Source organism: Poecilia formosa, unplaced genomic scaffold (genome assembly GCF_000485575.1).
Source record: "Poecilia formosa unplaced genomic scaffold, Poecilia_formosa-5.1.2 Scaffold330, whole genome shotgun sequence".
NCBI classification, from domain to species: Eukaryota; Metazoa; Chordata; class Actinopteri; order Cyprinodontiformes; family Poeciliidae; genus Poecilia; species Poecilia formosa.
In genome coordinates this window covers 254,740-274,913 of record NW_006800269.1, presented here as the reverse complement: position 1 = coordinate 274,913, position 20,174 = coordinate 254,740, and the positions used below count along the sequence as shown (strand labels likewise).

Sequence of the window (20,174 nt, the reverse complement as noted above, 5' to 3'; positions counted from 1 at the left end):
TCTAAATGTGTGGTAGCTGCATAGAGCTTCTTTCTGTCCTCCTACACAGGCAGGAGTGAGAGGCCCCTGGAGTCACCGGCACTGGGAGCAGCGGCAGAATATACGGTACGTTTTCCAGTCCAACACACTGGAATATGTGGGTGAGGTTCTGGAAGATGCTTTCGTGACTCTTTGGGAGATTATTTAGGAATTGTTTTCAATCATAAGTTTGCTTTTTAATATCAAATACAAATAGTGAGTCAGTTTTGGAAGAGTTTGTCGTTTATAAAGGATTGTTTTTGGTGCCAAAGAGGCAGCTATTCAGCTATTAATCTATAATCAACGATTAGTCATTAGTTTAAATTTGTTGCTATTTTTGTAAAGGGTTTCTATTTCAAGCATCTCCTCATTCTCAGTGTTTTTAAAGTTATTCGTAGCCCTGGTCAATGTCGGTTTAAAGTAATCTTTGAATTTTACCAACATTGCTTCTGACTGGATGTGATGTTAATGTTTTGACTTGGATCTGATGGAGAATCTATTAAGGGAGCTAACGGTTATGGTTGGGATGTCAAGGAAGTGTCCAAACCTGGAAAACTTGGAACTCCAAATGTAAATAATCAAAAATATAAGTGAAAACATGTAAAATACTTATTAAATGTTATTAGAATATTTTTTTCATTGACTAGAGAGAAGGATATTAATATATTTATGACATTTTTTCCATTCAAACCTAACTAAAAACACCTAAATTATTAGCATTTAGGTGTTTTTTTAAAGACTGGAGCCTCAAACTGCCCTCCAGGTGTCTTGGAGATGTTTTGTATCCTTTTCTCCTGTCTTTATTTTCCTAGATTGAGTCTTTAGTCATCATCCATAGCAACTGATTCTAGAGCTCATAGATTTGATCACGGTCTTATTTATTTTTCGGCAATGCTGGAAAAAACTGGCAGAGAGCGACATCCCGTCGCCATGGTTACGTTAAACTAGACGCGCACGCGCTGTGAATTGTAATTTCCAGATTTTAACTCTTGAGTTGACAGAGGTTTGGTTGAAGCCAAACCGCCTTTGCTGTTTTATATTCTTCAGATTACACTCATTAGTTTGTAAAGTGACACTCCTGGGTAAACGCGTGACACGTTCGCGGAGCCGCCGGAACACGTCCTTGATCTCTGACGCCGCCGTGTACTATAACACACCTATGGGTGGGTTGGTGTGAGCACGAGGCGTTTCTGCTTTCCGCCCATCTCACTGTACAACAGTCTGTGTGTGCTCCCAAACACAGCTTGTACAGTACGTGTCGGTGGCCCCTGCGTGTGCTCAAACACTTCCAGGCGTTTTTCTTAAAACCAGCGGCTTCAGACGTGAGTTCCTTCACATCCCCTCGACGAGCTATGAGTGCCGCTCTGTGTTTCCTTGTGCGCGCGCATATCAATGTCAGCTCTGTTCTGCTGCTGGGCGAGAGCAGAGTGGGTGGACAGGGGTGGGGTGGGTGCCTGGATGCCCGCCTTGTGTTTACCTTGGCATGGGTCGCACCATCCCGAGGCCCCGCCCCTTTCAACCCCACCGACCGTTCCCTCCTGGAACAGACCGGAGCCTTATGCTGCCCTCCAGGTCGGTCGGGAACAGAACATACCACCGTGGCAAACCTGGGGAGCAGCAGCCACCACGCGCGGCTGAATGGGCGCAGTGTGGAGCGGCAGCTGATTGGCTTGACCTGACCTGCTGGGGAGACCAACTCCCAGATGCTGGACCGTTTCACGCAGTGCGCTCAGTTTAAATGATGCGTTCAAACGCAACATGAGATCCAGAGATTAAGGGCGAAGATAAAGAGGTGAAAGTTTTTGTTGAGTTGGCGACAAAATGTCGGAAGCGTGTGTTGACACAACTTTGCCGATGTTCCACACTAATGTCGAAGAAATACCGTTTCAGAATTGCGGTGATTCCATTATATGAGAAACGCAATTAAATTATGTGAATAAGTTAGTTCACCGAGAAATCATTAATAAAATATGCTGGCTGCCATCATCCTCTTACCACTTCTTCTTCGTGGTGTGCGCCATTGGCAACATCCGGCTGTTGATCGTGTGACTTGTGGGATGCGGGGGGGATGGAGAGGGGGCAAGGGTTTCCATTGCAGTCTTGCAATAAACCAATTCCAATTTTGATGCTACTGAAAAGAAAACCTGCCTCATGATGCAGTTAAAACTTTTTACAAAAAGACAAAAACAAAGAATAGCCAGAACATTTCTTTCAAAATTGATGCGCTTCCCTAAAGTACATTTATTTTCCAAATAATTTCCATTGACCAATTATGTGGTCAATGGAAATGCAAATTATGATATATTGTATGTTGCATTTTATGCACAGGAACTTGCACAAATTATCATGTATTGACATCACAGTAGCTTTTATTGGTGATGTAAAGAATTTCAAATTCTTTCAAAATTAAACTGTTGATTTTAAAGTCTGTTAATAGGCATAAATATTATTTAAGCTGTCTTAAAATCTGACATTTTGTCAGATGCCCAGATGGGATCAGTTTTTGTGTTGGAAGTCAAGTCAAGTTTATCTGTATCCCACATTTCAGCAACAACGCAGTTCAGAGTGCAGTTAAAGATACAATGCAGTAACCAACTATGAAACATAATTAAACATTATGTCAAATGCCATCATCAAGCACATACAGTATACTGATGAATGTCGCCTTTGGTTCCACTATCAACTCTAAACAAATGGTTTCTTAGCCTTGATTTAAGGAACTTAGTATTTCTGCAGTTTTATGGAAGTTTGTTCCAGATTAGAGGAGCATAGAAGCTGAATGCCGCTTCTCCATTTCTGGTTCTGGTTCTGGTTCTGCAGAGCCGACCAGAACCAGGAGACCTGCAGAAACAGACAACAGAAAAGTTAACATTGCACTTCACCCTGAACACACCATCCCCATTGGTCAATGGTGGCACCATCATACTGTGTGGATTCTTTGCTTCTCCAACAAGACAATTGTGAAATAAAATTGGTGGAAAAATTGCAGAGAACCTTCATTATAAATCCAAGGGGAGATTACATTTTTTTTTTATTATTAATTCAATTGGAAAAACAAACCCCGAGCTACAGTAGAACGTTTTATATCAAAGCATTTATGGCCAATTGGGACCCCGAGACAAGACTTCAATTTCAGTTCAATTGGGGAAAAAAAACATACACTGAAAGACTCATCTTAGATTGGTAAAACTCAGATTGTAACTGCAAAGCTGTCACAGTGAGCCGGACGCCTTCAGGCATGGGAAGAATATCAAACATTTCTAAATATTTGTGAGACTTTATGTGTCACACATGTAATAATCATATCTGTTAAAAAGTGAAACTGTGAGATCATTTCATGATGGATTTCTTAATCTTATGCAAATTGGTATTTAGAGTTTTTTGGCCAAACTCGGCCAACAGTCCCTCCTAGGCAAATATTCATCCTGCTCCACTGGATGTGCTTCATCCATTGAACTTTTAAAGTGCCCAGATACACACACTTACTCATGCTAAATGTCATGCATTTGAATATATATGACGCCATTAACGTATTATGAGCCTTGACAGGTCACGATGACCGTCTACGCTATTTGAATGCCAGCTTCAGGTTCATTGGTTTTTACACGTCTCTCCGAGCCTGTTGGTGAACTGGGGGAGCCTTCTGCAGGCCGTCTCCAGCCCTGTGAATGCGGCACAATGACGGTTCAGTTGAGACCTTCGGCGGTTTTAATATGTCTGAGTGTGCTGCGCGTCAGAGCTGTGGAAAGTTGTGAGAAATAAGCTGTGTGTTAGGCAGGCATTGGCAGACATAAAGGCTGTGATACAGAGGTTCAGTGAGGCGTCAGCTGGCGGCCGGGTTGTCGGGTTTTTGTAACACCTCCAATAAAAACTGATGATGAGATAAATTCAGGGCGTGTTGCTGCTCAAAAGGAGCAGGAGTCTTTTTCCACTGTTGATTTAAAACAGACTACTGAGTTTTAAATGAACAGGCACACAAAAGCAAAAGCATCAGGAACTTCCTACCAAATACAGTCCCTTCAAATGAGGATATTAGTACAGCCTTTGTAGAGAAACACACTGATGCACTAATTCTTCATAATATGCTAGCTTTTTTTGCTAATTAGGTAGGAAACAAAAGAAACAACTAATCAATTTAAAAAAAAAAACAGATTTTCACAGTTTTTACAATTTTCATCAAATGAAATGCATTTGATTAAAAAAAAGTTCTTCAAGCTCTTCACAATTTAACTTATAACATAACTATGCAGCTCTGTGTTGTGTTTGTTCTTTAGTTTCTTGAAAATAAAAAAAAAAAGTGAAACAAAAATCACACGGAGACCCAAGAGTTTCAGAACAGGCATATAAATCAATCTCAACCCTCCAATCACAGCTGGTAGTCTCCAGGAAACAGTTATACACATCATGACCAGATGTATCCAGGCGTTGTACTCGTTAGTAAGGAAACATGTTCTGTGTTGCAGAGATGAGCATGTTTTGGCGTGAAATGTGGGAATTGGAACAAAATCTGGTGAAAAAGCTGTTTGGTAGGAAGCCTCATTATCCATAGTGAAAACGAGTCCTTTACCAAGAATTCGTCACTCCAAAATAAAGGTTACAGCTGGCAAAAGCACTCCAGGTCTAGGCCTGAACTGATAAAGACATTTCCTGTGGTTTGATAAAACAAAAATGTACGCGTTTGGCTGTGATAACCTTTACATCATATTTGGAGGAAAAAGTGAAAATACCAGGTGAGCTTTGAAGTACAGGGGCAGCAGCATCGTTTGTCCAAACAATGTCATAATGTTGGACATCGTTTGTCCAACATTATGAAAGGACTTCATGTGGAAATACTAAGGCAATATGTCAGGACATCAGCCATGAAAAAGAAGCTCAGGTGGAAATGAGTCTCCCAAACTCACCTTGAACCCAAGTTCATGACCAATATGGTCACAAAGTGGCTCCAGGACCACAAAGCTCTGATCTCCTGTAGAAATCAACAGGGAAAGTTAAAGGGTGTGTGAGAGCAAGGTGAGTCACAAACATGACTCGAATAGACCAGTTCTGTCAGGAGGAACCGCCCGAAATTCCAGTAAACTATTGTGAGAAGGTTCTGGAAGGGTGAGCCCAAAAGTCATCCAGTTTATAAAATCACATGTAGACCCAAGAGTCTGGGAAAACGTATGAAAACGTCTGACTTTGAAGAAAGTAACAAAGTACCTCTCTTGTCATTTTGCCTTTCAGCAAGTTGGAGTAGTTGTGGTTATTATAACTGACCCAAAGCAGGAGAAGTTTAGTCTGATTTCATGCCAGCCTGAGGAAATAAAGGCCATGTGTCCTTTTATACAGTGTATGTATTTTCCTATGTCCAGGAACACAAAACGGGACATTCATTCCATACCAAATACCACTTGAGACTTTATTTCCATTTCGCCTAATTAGCCTGACGCAATATCCAAACACACTGTACAGTATTCTGGATCAAAAGGAATTTAATTTAAGAGCACAGGAGCTGGGAAGACAGAGGCAAAAAAAAAACATCATTAAAGTTTGTACATTCATTCATTTAACATTAATTTTTACCTCGATAACTAAGAGGAGAAAATAACAGGCAGTATAACTCAAAACCTTATACGTGTTGAATCTTTTTTTGTCCATTATGATAAACATGCAGATAATCATAATTGTATATTTTTGTATTTGTCAGGTGAAAATGACATCCCTCTTTCTGCTGTGTGTGTCTTTGCCCATAATCTTGGCAACAACGATACCGAAAGATCCTAATGGTAAGGAAACACAACATCCTGCCTGAAGGGATGTAGTGTTTATGTCTTGATTCAAAGGTGCTTTGTGAGATCAGCCTTTTCACCAATATACAAACTAAAATTCAAATTTGATTAAGATACAGTTAGTTAGCATTTTTCTGAAGACAAGATGAAATAGGACCACAGCCTAGTTCGGTGGTGTTTCGCCATGTATGACAAAATCATACATGGCGAAATCAGTAGAATAAACTCGCAGGACACAAAAATTAAATTAAATGTGAAAAAGTAATTGTATTGTAAAATGTTCACTTCTATGTATCTATATGTTCAATAAAAAAATAACCATACAAAATTTTGATGAAATGAATAATGTAGTCTGATTGTTGTTAAAACCTCTGAGTAAATCATTGACCATATGAGCCACATAGGGTCTCACAGTCCTTTTACAAAAGTGGCTGTATAATGTCTGGGTGTACCCTAGTATATTTTTTTCTGAATGACGCCAGTGGTTTGAGAGCATTACTATCAAATGGAAATGAAAATAAATAAACATTATTAATAAATTAAATGTGTTGTACCAAATATGTCCTTGTTTTGGAAGATTTTAATTTCTTAGTAAAAATCTTTTTTATAGTTCACATTTCCATCACCTGGCAATTCTGGTGGTCAACTTTCTGCTACTCTTTAACAGTGGTTAGCACATAAAGTAGCGGTATGTATTAGTCTATTGAAATTATTTGGAAAGGTTTTACATATTCTAAGACCAAGGCTATCTCAAGATGGCTTTTGTAACTGTTAAATTTTTACTTGCTGTGTTGAATTGCTAAGATTAAAAAAATAAAGCCTCTTTCTATTTAAAGGAATATAACTTCACATGGCCACTAGCATCATTTACATTTTTCTCCCTGTTTTTCCCTAACAAAAATGTTTTAAAGTACATTTGGCTGCACTCCTGATCACGGCACAAAATGCATCATCTATTTATTTTTACCGCAGATATAGTTGGCTCATTGCATGTCAGCATCCCTGTTGAGTTGCCTCTCCGTCCACTGCTGGGAGGAAAGGTAGCTGTGCCATGCTACTTCCAAGGAAGCAGTGTGAACGACCCGGGAGCACCCACCATCGCCCCGCTAGTTCACAGAATCAAGTGGACCTACATCACCAAGGAGAAAGTTAGCCCAATCCTGGTGGCATCGGAGGGGAAGGTTTATGTGGAGACAGAGTATCTGGACAGGGTGACATTGGTCGGCTACCCAATGGTTCCTACTGATGCTACCATTGAGATAACTGAACTGAGGTCCAAAGACTCTGGTACCTATCGCTGCGAAGTGAGCCATGGTATTGAGGACAGCTCTGACTTTGTAGACATCCAGGTTCAAGGTATGCTTCAAATTTATACAACTTTGTTCAGTAGAGCATAAAGTTTCATTTATCACCCCTATATACGTCGACACATTGCTTCTAGAAACAGCACCCGTGTTTAGTTGGTGGTTGATAAGGAGGAGTGAAACAATTAGTTGGGGAAACCATGTGTCATGGGAGGGTTTACCAGAAATGATGACATTGACTCTCTATTTCTTTACAGGTATTGTATTTCACTATCGTGCCATCTCCACCCGCTACACCCTAACATTTGAAAAAGCCAAAGAGGCCTGTGTACAGAACAGTGCCACCATTGCAACTCCTGCACAACTCCAAGCCGCTTACGATGACGGATACCACCAGTGTGATGCTGGTTGGCTTTCAGATCAAACTGTGAGGTACACTAACTAACTACCAGAGTTTGAGAGACTTAGTGGGCTTTCAGAATGCCCACAAAGTTATATCTGTCTCTATTCAGTGCATTAAAAGATTGGTTAAAAGAAGAAAAAAACTGTTTAGAACGTTACCTCAATCCACCAGGGTCACCAACATTTCTGTTCTCTCCAGGTACCCTATTCATGAGCCCCGGGAACCTTGCTTTGGAGATAAGGAAAACTTTCCTGGAGTGAGAACCTACGGCGTTAGAGATGTCAATGAAACTTATGATGTGTACTGTTTTGCTGAGAAGATGTCAGGTATTCTTGACAAACAAGTGCAATCTTTGACCTTTTCAACCTAAAAACAAAGGCATATTTTCATCTTATTTCTCAACTCTGTCTCTCCAACCAGGCAAAGTTTTCTACTCCATGTCTGTAGACAAATTTAGCTTCTATGAAGCACAAGACCAGTGTGTCAAACTGGGAGCGAGGCTGGCCACCACTGGAGAGCTATACCTTGCCTGGAAGAATGGCATGGATGTCTGTAATGCTGGCTGGCTGGCAGACAGGAGTGTACGCTACCCAATCAACATCCCCAGGCCTCAATGTGGAGGGGGCCTTGTTGGAGTAAGAACAGTCTACTTGTTCCCCAACCAAACTGGATACCCCTACCCAGACTCTCGTTACGATGCGGTCTGCTTCCAAGGTTGGTGATTCTTTGAGAACAACTGGATTTTCAAAGGAGTCAAGAGGCTTAAATATAAATACTATCTCATTTCTGGAGTGTTTGATGTCTTTGCTAATGAGTAGTGTGTCTTGTGCTCTAAATATCTCGCTATCCTGAATCCTCAGATGATGATGAAGGTGAAGTGCCTGGTAGGACCACACCCTTCCCAGTCATCCAGTTTGCATCTACCCCTGTGCCGCTCCCCACCCCAATACCTCCACAAGGGACTGAAGAGAGCAAGTCTGGAGGAGTAGTAACTCTCTCCCCATTGCCACATCTCTCCAGTGAAGGTGTGACCATGGGTCCCACAGGTAAACTTTCTATGAACTAATGGAAACAACATTTGGAACATCTTTGTTTTTCAAGATATTTACTAGAAGAAACAACTGTGCAAAAACAGGGCACGTGCTGATCTAAGGAAGTTTTACAGAAAACCTTCATTGGGTTGACTTCAATGAAGGATGTAGTACCGCAAAGAGAGAAGTGTCCCAAGAGAGAACAGGGACATCCTGTATATAGATCAGCAGCTGTAGTCTAATGACTTCTGTGTTTCTAATGTTCTACAATGTATGTAGAGCATATACCCAGAAGCATAATTTATGATTCTGAGAATAGGACACCTGGCTTCCATTCACAATTGCTGTCAAACTTAAAATATAATAGAAGTACTGGGAATATGGCAGCTTTCTCTGCTTTGGACAATTTACTTGAAGACAAGAAGTTATTAGGTTAGATCAAAACTGTTAAACTTTTGATAATGGGCAGTAAAACACTTGTAAGCATGACATTACCAACTGTAGAAATTCTTGATCTAACCACTTTTCTCCCAGCTGAAACCACTAAGAGTATTGCTGCCAGTAATAAAAAAAAACAAAACTTTTCCCCAATACCATAAAACCAGTGCTTCTGTGTCTTTCCTCTGTCTCAGTCGCTAATTGGTTGCGGTAAATGGTTGGTCCTACCGAGCCTGGTTCTGTTGGAGGTTTTTTCCTGTCAAAAGAGAGTGGCTCTTTTCCATTTTTGGCAGCAATTGCTTGGGATGGTCAAAGACAAAGCAATGCCCTCAATCTTAAATTATTTTTCTACCAACTGGAATTATAGGATCAACTGACTCTGATTGCACCAGAGTACAGTTTGGATCAATTTTACCACTTACCATCATATAAATAAATTACATTTCAAGACTTTGGCCTTTTAGAAATTAGAAATGACATAACACCCTCTACCAGAACCCCTGGGAGTAACTCTAGATAACAACGTAAGCTTTAACGAACAGATCAATTTTGTCCTGAGAGTAGACTTTCTTTCAGTCAAAAATGGCAGCAAAAGAGTTTCTGTCTTTTGATGAACCTTGAAAAAAAAAACTCCATGCTTTCAGCTCCATATGCATTCATTACATCCCACTTGGGCTATTGCAGTTGTCTTTATGTTGGCAACGGAGTGACACAGATTGGCCAAATGCAGTTGGTCCAAAAGGTTGCAGCTTAACTTTTCACTGGCACACACAAGCAAGACCACATTCCTCTGCTTCTGGCTTCTTTGGATTAGCTGCCTTCTGCTAAGCTAAGGCCTTTAGAATTGATTTTAAGATTTTTTAAATTCATTTTTATATCCTTCAATCGACTGGCTACCTGTTATTTATATATTTTAAACTATATTACATCCTGATGCTAGATTACTGAGGTTTGTAACAAATCAATTCACTTGACTTGAATGTTCGTATAGAGAAAACAGTCCTCTCATTCGCCATTTTCTTCATCCCTTCTGTCCTAGGTGTGGTGTTCCACTACCGACCCATCACTGGTCGTTACACTCTGACCTTTTTGGAGGCCGAGCTGGCTTGCCGGACCATCGGAGCGATTATCGCCAGCCCCCAGCAGCTGTACGCAGCCTTTGAGAAAGGCCTGCACCAATGCGACGCTGGCTGGCTGCGTGACCAATCTGTGCGGTGAGCTAGACAACCAGCACATCAGCTTGACAAAGTCTCCACAAAACCGATTTCCCTTTCATATGACTCCTATATTTTTATACTAACTTCAACTTAACCAATGAAAACTTTCATATTTATTTTTGCTTTCCTTGCCCAGGTATCCAATTGTGTCACCCAGAAGCAACTGTGCTGGAAACCTGCATAACCTCCCAGGAGTGAGGTCGTACGGCCAGAGACCAGCCAGTGAACGCTACGATGTCTTTTGTTATGTGGACGGTTTAAGAGGTAAAAATCAAAAATCAAAATTCAAATATCGGTATAAATTAATGCCCTAAGATACCATACTTCTAAGATTGTGCAAAATCCTGGTATCGGTTATATGTGAGGTAAATATGAAAGAGTTTAAGTTAGAGATAATAAGCTAACTGCTTTGAAACCTCTCAAAAGAAAAGTGCAGCATATATACCGTGGTGGTTTAGTTACTCTGTTATGTTAGCACTGAAAGCTAAAGGTGTATTTATCTGGACTTTGTACGTATGTAGCTCTGTAGGAAAATGTTCACTAAAGGACTGTGTGAAATATTTGTCAGAAGTGCAAATGCAGAGTTTTTCACATTAGATTTTACTGTATTTTTTACGCAGAGCAGCCATATACAGTAAGATTTTGAGACTGAGGCTGGTGAGAACTCAGACTTTGCCATTGATAATCCTAACTTCAGAGGCATCAGTGTGTTATTTGTTTAAAGCTAAAACTTGGAAATGTTCTCTTTGAAGATAAGGTGTAATGCACAGTCTGCGCCAATGAAAAATAACTTTAAGACTTAACAGTAAAGACTCTAAATTCTGTTGTATTGTGATATGTCTCTCAGTCGCTGGTGGGTGGTATTTATAACAGTTTAATATTGCTGAGGCAGTACTTATAAAAAGTTAGAAATCCAATATGTTAGTCAGGGACTTGTGCAGATGGACACTAGGTGGTGCTACAGTATCTGCCCTTTTTCCTCTGGAAAACAGTGCCCTTCTGAAATCTTCAGTTTTTGTTTTGTTGCGTTTCTTTTTACATTGATTGCGTGTGTCTAAGTGTAGCATTTTCTGAATTTAAAAGCCTATGTTATGGATATTACACATTTTTGTAAGTTGCTCAACAAGGCTGGCTGTAATAAACCTCACACCACTATCATCAGTGGTGTCTGTCCACACCACTAATGATAGTATTTAAACTGGTAGGAATGAATTGTCCATAGACTGATCTACTGACAGTCATTCCTGAATCCCTACATGCGTCCCTCTTTTTGCCAGGTGAGGTCTTCTTCACCACCGACTATGACAGCTTCTCCTACGATGAGGCCGTGCAGCACTGCCAGAAGCTCAACAGCACCCTGGCCACGCCGGGGCAGCTGCACGCCGCCTGGAAACAAGGACTTGACAAATGCCGGCCAGGCTGGCTCATGGACCGCAGTGTCCGCTTCCCCATCACAACCCCCAAATCTTACTGTGGGGGTGGAGAGGTCGGGGTGCGCACCATCTACGCCTTCCCCAACCAGACGGGATTTCCCGATGAGCATTCACGCTACGATGCCTACTGCTTCAGAGGTTAACTTCTTTTTTTATTTATTTAAAAGGTGAAAATGTGATCAAAATAGAAGTCTGATGAAGAAAGATGTCATTCAAAATCGTAATTCATCTCAAGAATAAAGTCTATTTTCTCTTTTTTTATGTTCAGCTCAAATTCCTGTTGATTCCCAAACTCCCACCACTGTCTCTCAGACGACAAAGCCTAAAGATGTCAGGGAGACTACAACCGTCAGACCGGTTGACTTTGGTAAGACAAAAAGCAAGAAAGGCAAGGCTTTTTGGTGCATGTTAAAGTGAAACTGAGCTTCTTGAATATGGATATTTGTGTTAGAAATGTTTATGTCATTTCTTCGTATTGTCTTTTTGTCTTCTAGATAAAACTTCAGTTGGCTACAATGAAACCGATGTGAATATCACCGACGAAGTTATCAAAGAAACTGTTGTTACATTTGTACAAGTTGCTCCAACAGGTAACGTGGCTCAGAATGACAAAGCCAGAAAAGTCTCATTATGGTAAAAGCTTGAATATTTCTGAAATTAAGTTCAAAGTAAACACAAAGACATAGCACCGCAACACGTTATGGCTGAAAAACGTATCACAATATAAACGTTTTGCATCAGTCGGTATTGATAATTATTGACTAGTTTTTTGTATTAAATGTCTGAAATACTGCCAAACTGGTGATGGGACCTTTCCTGTTTTATTTGCAATTTCCTCTTGAGTTGTTGTTCTCATTTTTTCTCCACGCTGTTGATTTTTATTTTTAAGCAGCTATTAGGCACGGTGGCGAAACCTTAAACTGCTGCTGCTGGTAGTTGCTCAACAGGTTGTTGCTAGGTAACCAAAAAGTGAGCAAGCTAGTCGGTGCCATCCAGCTAGCTTAGCTGGCCTTGAGAGGTTAGCCTTTCCTCTCCCTACATCTCCCAGAATGCCGTGCAGTTCTGGATCAGAGTTCAGTGAAATTATTGGATATTCTATAATTCTATTATTATCTGTTGATATTGATTGTGATTGTCGCAATATATATTGTTATCTATTTACTGAATCAACAATGAAGAATAGAAATCTAAGAATCAAGTCTTCTAATCTCATTTTTGTGTTTCCATCCTGTTTTACAGTGAAAACTGTTCTCCCTCCAGTCCTGGTCGATGCGTCGGGTTCTGGTTCGGCTGACCACTCAGCCAGTGGGGAGACCTCTGGGGAACCTGCTATCTCCACCGGTGACACGTCCGGGTCAGGACAAGGCGTCATTTTCAGCGGAACACCCGATGTGCTTTCTAGCGAGCAGTCTGGCTCTGGAGGCCCCGAGGAGGCAAAGGAGGGCAGCACGGTTTTCATCACATCTGTAGCTGTGTCTGGATCTGGAGCTGTGTCTGGATCTGGATCTGGATCTGAATCTGAATCTGGAGCTGTATCTGGATCTGGAGCTGTATCTGGATCTGGATCTGAATCTGAATCTGGATCTGGCATCATTATAAGTGGATCAGGCTACAGAAGTGGAAGTGGGGACATCAGTGGCAGTGGTGATGACACAGTGGTCACCTTGGTGGATGTAGAGCTGGAGGATTTGTCAAAAACCCTCATGAATGGCACGGCAACGCAGGAGTTTGGCCAGGGAGGGATTGACACCAGCGGGGGATCAAGTGTTTCTGGATCAGGAGATGTGTCTGCTTCCGGCTCGGGCGAGTTTTCTGGCATTTTGTTTATCGACGGCAGTGGGATTGACCTGACACCTCAGCAACCTGGGGAGGAAGAAGTGTCTGGAGATCATCCGACTGAATCAGGGTACCCCAGTGGCTTTCCCAGTGGCTTTCCCAGTGGCTTTCCCAGTGGCTTTCCCAGTGGCTTTCCCAGTGGTATTCCCAGTGGTTTTCCATCTGGCGTTTCAGGCAGTGGCTCTGCCTCCGGAGACCTTTCTCCAAAGCATGACAAAGTCATCTACCTGATCAAGGATGACATGATTCAAATAATCACAGACTCTACTGAAGAGGGGCGGGGTGTGGTGGAGATAAGCGGGGAAGGCAGTGCCTCTGGACTCCACCCTGAATTCAGCAGCGCTTCAACTCAACCGTCGGGAAGCGGAGCGGCTCCTACAACTGTTTACGGAGAGTTCGTACCGACTCTTGACCAATCAGGATCCAGGGGTACAACTGAGGAGAGTGACACCGGGTCTGCGGTTCATTCAGCCACACCAGAAGGACTCTACAACCGGCCAACAACGGCTCCATCAGTGTCAGTGGTTACTCCAGCTGTTGTGGAGCGTCCCGATGTGGACGGAGGTATGAACTTGGGACCAATACAATCTACATGCTCACACTAAACTGAGCAGCTGGAGTGAACTGTTTACATTAAACGATCCTTTTCCAAAACATGTTTAGCTACGGAGGGCTGTCCTGAGGACTGGATCGAGCTTGGCGGCAGATGTTACCGACACTTTGATGAGAGACTCACTTGGTCTGAGGCAGAGCAGCGCTGTCAGGAGTTCAGCGGCCACCTGGTCAGCATCGGCTCGCCACAGGAGCAGCAGTTTGTCAACTGTGAGTAGCTGTCTGATAGTCAGGTTAGCCTTCATGTTATATCTGACGATGAAGCGATCTGGTTTCAAAAAACTGAACAAAGCTAAAAAGGCAGCAGAGAGTGTTAAAATTAGAGCTGTCAGAGCGACTAATGTAAAAAGCTTAAGGTACTTATATTACATAATGTAGTTTATGGTAATTGTATTACCTATTTTGACCTAAAAGTCTCTCTCTTGCCTGTGGAGGGTTACCTAGTTCACACCAGCGAGGTCTTGTACTCCGGTCAGCAATGCAGAGACGCTAATGTGAGTAAAAAGATGAGTGAGGAGAGAAACCGGAATGCTCAGTGGCATATTTTGCTTTAAAAAACACAACGATGGACGCTTGCATAAAACCAGTGCACCCAGTAGCCTATTTATTGCAATGAAGAATTATCCTTCCAACTAAGCATAAAAATTTTATAGTTAACATTTCTAAATTATATTTGACTTTTTAAAAACTTTCCTGAATGTACAAAACCTGGAAAACTGAAATGTTTGGTTTTAGACAAGAAAAGATTTTCTTTAACATTTTTAGGACAACACATATTTTTACATTTTCAGCTTACATAGTTGAGCATGGTGATCAACCATGATTAATCACAGTGCTAGAAAGTGTTTCATGTGATTAATTTTTTTTAATCAATTGGCAGCACTAATAAAAATGTGTGATTTGAGTTTTTCACATGTTGATTGAAGTATTTTTATTAGCTGCAGATGCATCATTTGCAAGACGAAAGGAATACTGGTGTTGTCTATCAGGCAATAAAATGTTGGTTTTCCAATTTAAAAAAGGAATTGAGTAATTCGTTTATTTGCATCTTTAATTGTATCCATCCTTACCTTGTCCAAGTACAGCTGTCTATTTGTCCTAAATTTTGTGAACGTGTTTACTTCACAGCCAATGGTGACAGCTATCAGTGGATTGGACTTAACGACAAAGACGTGCAGAATGAGTTCCGCTGGACAGACGGCAGTCCTCTGGTGAGTTTGACTGAAACTGAGTCACAATAAAACTGTTAGCTAGCTCGTTAGCGTAGCTTTTTTGGAAACGGTGATGAAACAAACTGCAGCTTTTAATGTGACGCTGTGATCAGACTTTTGAGAACTGGAGGCCCAACCAGCCGGATAACTACTTTGGTTCTGGTGAAGACTGCGTGGTTATGATCTGGCATGAGGGCGGCGAGTGGAACGACGTGCCCTGCAATTACCATCTTCCTTTCACCTGCAAGCTGGCACCCGGTACGCCGACTGGTCACAAAATCACCCATCCACATCAAAACATATTAGATTAATAGTTAATCAAACATTTAATACATTTCTTTTGAGTTAAGGTTAGGGTTTCTATCAAATCCCTGTTGGTGCACTTAATTGCACTCCAAAGATTTTAATTTAAGGTAAAAGTAGCTGAAACATTTAAGGAATGCATGCTTTAATTTTTGAAACTGATTAATGTTATACTCCTAATTAAAGTAGGAAACTCAAGAAAGCTTGCAATTTAGTCAAATAAGGCATGGTGATTGTTGGGAAAATACTAAGCTTGTCCAAGTGTACAGGTAGAAAAAAAATGGAACCGTTTGAATAGTGCAGCAAAATTGACATCCAACAATCCACTGTTCTTTGTTTGTTTGTTTGTTTTAATGGAGGGAAAAAAGAGAATTTCCAGCCATAAACTAGCAGAGTTTGCTAAATGCTAGCTTCAAATTAAATAAAGTAAAGTATAAAGTAACAAACGTTATACTTTCTAGCTTTTTCTTTTGTTGTGAATCTTTACCAGGAGTGCCAAATATGTGCTGCATTCATAAGGTAACGTATCAAACTTGTTTCTATTTTACGTCAGCCATGTGTGGAGCGCCACCCGAGGTGGAACACGGCGGTCCGATCGGCAGCAGCAGAGGGCGCTATCCTGTCAAGTCCATAATCCGCTACCAGTGCGACCCAGGCTTCACACAGCGCCACCCGCCTGTCATACACTGTATGGCAAACGGAGAGTGGGAAAAGCCACAAGCCCAGTGCATAGAAGGTGAGTTTCAAAGGAACATTTCTGACTAAAGTGTTTCGAACTTTAAGGATGGTGGCGTGACTTAGGCTTTTTGTTAAAGTGAATCAAAATACGAACTGTGTATAATTTTCAATGAAAATAATTCTTAGGTTTTTCTCATCCATATCATAGTGCGGCATGTTTTTTTAATGACTTATGACATGAAAAAGAAACTTGTGTGTAATTTTAATTGTTTCTTATTTAATGGAAACACTGCAATTGCGGAATTGTGTTTATTCAGCATTAGTGGAATATTGACAACTTTTTTGCGCACATTTGTAACAGAAATGCAGCTAGAGTTGAAGTCATAAAACAGTAAAAACAATACCAAGACAAAAGCGCAGGATAAAATTGACTTGAAATTTTTAGCTGAAACAAATTGTCCAGGTTCCAGGGCAACATTTCCTTTAGAAACCTTTAAAAGTCCCTACTGATTCAAAGCTGCTCACTTCTGATCCTGCAGCTTGAGAGCTACACTCTCCACAACCGCCACTCACTGCAGAATCAGATTTGAGTCTTTTTTGTGCCTCGTTTTTATTCTTTTTATTATTTTTTTTTTTTTTGTGTTGCTTTGTTTTTTCGTGATGTCATCAGTATGCGTACCTTTTCTTCCCGCAGCCGGAGCCAACAGTAACAGGCTACACAAAAGGTCCCTGAGGAGAAGAAGTAAAGGTGTCAGCAGCCAACAGGAGCAGAGGGAGCTGCTCTGAGCGGGACTGAAAGGACACACAACTGAGAGCCACAAAAGAGCCTTCTTCTAAAGAAGCATGGACACTAATACAAATGCCAGACCAAAAAGATAGCAAGCCCTGCCCCTGTATGTACACTCAACTAAAGCACATTTAGATGACGATTTTAAAAAAGAACAAAAAAACTGATGTTCCTGGTCTTTGAATGTCACCCTGCAACCTCTGAAAGCTCATTTCTCTAATTTATGATTCAGCATCCTAGAGCTAAATCGCTTCCCTTTCTGTCGGCACAAAGTAGAAAAAAACAAAAAAAACTCTTTTCAAGAGGCTGAAGAGTAACATGCAAAGAGCGTAGAAGGTGTTTTCAGTTCACACTTTTATTATACTTTATCATATTTTTCTAGATCTGTGTTTCTTAGACTTTGTTTTAGGCGTTAGACTCCTACTCTTTAGGACAGCGCGGTGGACGTCGACTTTTGGTTGCGTCGCAGGCGAGTGGTTCTGTGTCGTCGTTTCATTGGAGCAAATGGAGCCTTTAGTCTGGTCACAGCTGTGAGCTTTACGTCCTCGGTGCTGCCGGACCAACACGTTATGAAAACTCGACCCAGACGCAGCCACCCTGGATTGAAATAATCGGCACGTATGCACTTTTGAGACGTCCGTCATGTCGGTGCTAATCATTTGAATCCAGCGCACCTTAAACGACGGAGTGTTAGGGCCACACTCAGAAGAAAAAAGAAAGAAAAATAATTACAAGAATAAAGTCGTGGTATGAAAGTGGTCAGAATATTACGACTTCTGTTAAAAATCCTGGTAACATTTTTCTGTTAATGTTCAAATTTTATTCCTGAAATATTATGATTTTATGCTGGTATCATTTTGACTTTATTCTTGTAATGCTACCAGGAGTAGCATTACAAGAATGCTACTCCTGTAGCATTCTTGTAATGCTACAGGAGTAGCATTACTCCTGTAATGCTACAGGATTACAGGAGTAATCCTGCTTTATCTTCATAATAAACATTTTTTGTGCTTCGTTAGCATAGCCCTAATACTCAGTTGTAACCTTAAAACTGTATTTAAAAAAAAAAACAACAATCTGTCGTTTCTTTTGTTTGTTTTTTTTTTAGAAATGGCAGGAAAACAGTGCCTTGAAGCAGCATTTTTACTATATAACAACAGACTCCAATGTATTGTTTGTCATAAGACAAAGTGGTGCATAACAGCAAAAAAAAGGAAGGATTATGATACACGTCATCATTATTGTTATTTTTCAAAATAAAGGGCTTTCCATCCGTCTTCTCACCAAGCCTCACTGTTGCTAATAAAGGCATCCCCACATGATAATGCTGCCACCGCCACGTCTCGCTGAACGGACAGCCTGTTCCGAGCAGACTGGAAACAAATGCACGCCACACTTTTCAGATTTGCATTCCTAATAGATTTTTTTTAAACGTATAGAATTTTGCTTTTTTTTGTTTATCCACTACTTTCTGTAGGTTGAAATACATCGAGGTTTGTGATGACAAAATGTGAACTATTCAGTGAATATCTGTTGGGTCTTTTGGAAATGTAAAAAGAAGTTTCACACGCTCCTTATTTATGGTTCCTCAAGTGCGAACCTTGTTTCTGTCGTGAGAACGCCAGCGTTTGCTCTGGGACGAGTTGCTCACTGTAAATATCCGCCATGTTATTTTTTTTTCTGAACAGCAGGATCTGTCCATAACTTGCGCAGTGCAGGCAGTTTAAACTGTTTTTTAATTTTATTTTAACTTGCAGTATTTATCATCGACAAGTTTTGCAGAGCGGTCGAGTCGTTAGAGCCAGCTGTACGGAGAGAGGAGGATTTCATGTGTCCATTAAAGCCTCAGGTTGTAGCTGGAGAGCGGGTGGTGTTGTATTTTACGATATCATCGTATGTTCATTTCTAAGGTTGCTTTTTCTTTGTGAGGCATTTAAGGTCCAATGTTTGCATCAGCCATCAGAGAGAACCGAATAAAAGAGACATGTCTATTTGGACGTAACCGGGGTTGGCAAGAGTCTGTTTAGAATGTGGTGCAGTTTTATTGGGGTGCCTGAACATACTAGAGGTCAAAAAATTACAAAAATCGAATGTGTTTTCAGTGTTTTTGCCTGGTGCTGGTTAAGAAACACCTTAATAAACTAACTAAACATGCGTAACTGCTGCTGGGATCTGATCCAGATTCTGAATCCTGATGTGATCGCGCAGCACAGATCACCCAATAAAACATCGGCCTTATTCGTCTCAGTGGTTTTATTTCTCATCAGTCAACGTGAAGCTTTAACCTCACGCACAGATTCATAGAATTCTCGTCTTTTCCTAGAAACGGTTTTCCTTGAAGTTGAGACATTTCAGGTGGACTGAAGCACAAACCAGACTTTTATTTGTTTGTTGTTGTTTTCTTTTGCCCTCCTGTGCAACTTACCCATGAAAAAACATGCAATAAATGGCTCCTTCATTGGCTGCTACAGTGACCACCTTCATGGCGGCAGCGCCTGTGAACAGACCAGCTCTGTGTGGATGTGCTGCTGCGTCTTTGGGGAGAGGCATGCTGAGATACGAGGTCATGCGTAGCAGCATCTTTACAGCGATTTACGTTATTTATTCATCGTTCTAGTCACTGAGGAAAATGCTGTAGATTGAAATATAAAGGTGTGTTCTGTACAGGTAGGTGTAATGTTCCTCGTCTTGTTTTATTTTGGAAACTCTGTGTCCTCTTTACTTCCTGTTTGCTCTCGCTCCCGTCTCTGAGCTCCTTTTTTGTCTTTGTATTTTAGTCTATTTCATACAGACGAGGATTAGGGCCACTGGACAAGAAAAATGACTTTTTTTCCCCTCAGAATTATAACTTTTAATCTTAGAAAATTAAAGTCAGAATACTGTGTATTAGGGCCACCGTAGATAGAAGGGAAAAAATTGAGAACATTTTCTAGAATAAACAAGGACATTTCTGAGCTCCTGGTCAAAATTTGCTAGAATTTTTTTTTTTTTGAGATTAGTCCCTGACATTTTGTAGAAAAAAAACTTGAAAATTATTATTGGCCCCATTCTTCTTCCATACTTTGACCTTGAGTTGTGGCCTGTTTTGTGTTCTATTCCTAGTTTCTGGTTCTGTGGGTTTTGTGAGGGGGGAAG

General features: G+C 41.0%; 1 protein-coding gene across 1 annotated transcript; it reads left to right on the top strand.

The window, feature by feature from the left end:
* On the top strand, positions 1-19,277 carry acanb (aggrecan b). The gene is made up of 18 exons (XM_007573468.2): positions 1-105; positions 5,705-5,783; positions 6,759-7,142; positions 7,348-7,522; positions 7,692-7,819; positions 7,914-8,207; positions 8,354-8,539; positions 10,002-10,176; positions 10,316-10,443; positions 11,457-11,750; positions 11,881-11,979; positions 12,107-12,202; positions 12,852-14,012; positions 14,112-14,270; positions 15,189-15,271; positions 15,385-15,529; positions 16,128-16,310; positions 16,947-19,277. Exons 2-18 carry the CDS (start codon positions 5,711-5,713, stop codon positions 17,036-17,038), a joined length of 3,855 nt encoding a protein of 1,284 aa, XP_007573530.1. The 5' UTR covers positions 1-105; positions 5,705-5,710; the 3' UTR covers positions 17,039-19,277.
* The last annotated feature ends 897 nt before the right edge of the window (positions 19,278-20,174 follow it).